This window comes from Neophocaena asiaeorientalis, unplaced genomic scaffold (genome assembly GCF_003031525.2).
Source record: "Neophocaena asiaeorientalis asiaeorientalis breed wild unplaced genomic scaffold, Neophocaena_asiaeorientalis_V1.1 scaffold30, whole genome shotgun sequence".
NCBI classification, from domain to species: Eukaryota; Metazoa; Chordata; class Mammalia; order Artiodactyla; family Phocoenidae; genus Neophocaena; species Neophocaena asiaeorientalis.
This window is the reverse complement of record NW_020174923.1, coordinates 13220533-13222308: the sequence shown is the minus strand read 5'-3', so window position 1 is coordinate 13222308 and position 1776 is coordinate 13220533. Positions and strand designations below refer to the sequence as shown.

Below are 1776 nucleotides of genomic sequence, written 5' to 3'. Positions count from 1 at the left end.
CCGAGCCCAAACGGACCCCCCGAGGGTTCCGAGGTGCCCCGAGGCGGGGCCCGGGCCCTCCAAATCCCGAGGGCGAAGGGCTTCTCCCTTACCCCAACCTTCCAGCGAAGGGCGGGAGGGGAACCTGGCCCACGCCAGGTCGGATTGCTGCCCCCAGCTACCAGGGCATGCTTGGGGCTCTTGGGTTTGCTTTATTCATTTTCTTAATTGGAAGGAGGGGGCGACCAAATCCCTTTGGCGCATTCTGATCCCCAGCAATCTGGATTCTGGGAGCCTCCCCCCCCAAAACCCACCTGCAGTCTCCACCGCCCCACCCAACGCCGCCCTCCTTGCTGGGGTGACAAGTGGAAGCAGTAATTCCACTTCCTCCTCCCCCTCCAGCCTCCCGGTTTGGAAGGCAGTTTTCCACCAGGGTTTCCCCGCCGCCCGCAGTGGACCCGCCGGCCGGGAGGCGCGGCGCCCCGGAGCCGGGGACGGGGAGTGGGCGAGGCCGGGCCCGGCGCGGCGCTTACCTCGGCTACGGTGAGCGGCATGCAGATCCGGTACTCCTTCAGCAGCATGGTCCTGCCGGCCGCGGACCCCCGAGGCGGGAAGAGGGGGGCTCCCCCAGACCAACAAGGCTGCCGCCCAGGCGCAGGGCAAAGCGCCCGGAGCCCCGTGCTCGGACCCGGGCGGCGAAATAGCCCCGGCGGTGCGCTCAGGTCCTGGCTTCCTCCTCTCCGCCCGAGAGCATGTCAAGGCTTGGGTCCTGGTGTTCGCGGCTCCCCCGCCTCCTTCCTCGCCGACGCCGAGGTCGATCCGCCTGGAACGCGGTGTTGCAAAGTCAGCCAGGGAGGGAGGGAGACCCACTGGAAACCGCTCTGATCGGCAGCCCGGGGCAGTAGTAGCGGGCGCCAGATCAGGACATGCCCGGCAGCGGGCGAGGGAGGAAAAATAAGAGAGATTTCCAAAAATTAAAACGAATGCACAAAAGTCACCCGCTCGATCCGCCTCTGAAACCAGATCTGAACCTGGCGACCCCCCTTTTCCGGCCGGTCTGCCCAAGGCTAATGTCACCAGGCACACATTGCTGACGGAGCCAGAGATGCTGACTTTCCAGACAAAGGCTCGATCGGCTGTGCTCCTTGGGCGGTAAACAAGATTTCCTGCTCTTTTTAGGGCCGGTCCCCGAGGCGCTTCAGGGCTCGCTGGGGGAGAAAAGGGAAGCCGCCGCCGCCGCTCAGCTCTGCCGGGCTGGGGCTCTGGGTTCCTCCGACCTCGGCTCGCGGCTGCGAGGGGCGGGCGGGAGGAAGCTGGCGCCTTCCGTGCGCGTCCCCTCCCCCGAGTCCGGATCCCCGAGCGCCTTGCGTGCCCGAGAGTTTGCAGCCACCTCGCCGGGGCCGGAGAGTCGGCGCCGAGCTACAGTGTGCCTCGGGCCGGGGAGGTGGGTGCGGGAGGAGCGAGCGCGAGCGAAGCTGACATCAGCAGCCGCCTCGGCGGGGAGGGTAGCCCCATCCGGCCAATGGGGAAATGGCAAAGAATGTGGAGGATTTAAACAAAACAGCATGTCTCTCCCCGGCTGCTGCCAGACGGCAGGGCTGCCGCGGAGAGCCGAGGCTGGCCGGCGATGGGGAGGATCGGAAAAGGGGGCTCCCTTCGGCTCCTTTACCCTTTGAATCTGTTCTCAAATGTACCCCGGGTGCCACAGTGCTCTGTCCAGCCACTCTGGGTAGTTTCTGGGTCCAAGGTACAGAAGTGCCCCTTGACCTTTAGAGAAGGTTTTTACAAATGCCCACC

General features: G+C 65.6%; 1 protein-coding gene across 2 annotated transcripts in view; it reads right to left on the bottom strand.

Moving 5' to 3' along the window:
* Positions 1 to 1432, bottom strand: part of PITPNC1 (phosphatidylinositol transfer protein cytoplasmic 1) — a 256794-nt gene extending 255362 nt beyond the window's left edge. The window contains exon 1 of one of the 2 annotated variants that reach the window (XM_024760668.1): positions 513 to 1432. In XM_024760668.1, the coding sequence (XP_024616436.1) occupies positions 513 to 560 (48 nt within the window). In that variant the 5' untranslated portion in view covers positions 561 to 1432. The remainder of the gene's footprint in view (positions 1 to 512) is intronic. The other variant, XM_024760667.1, reaches the window with a different exon arrangement.
* Between the last annotated feature and the right edge of the window lie 344 nt (positions 1433 to 1776).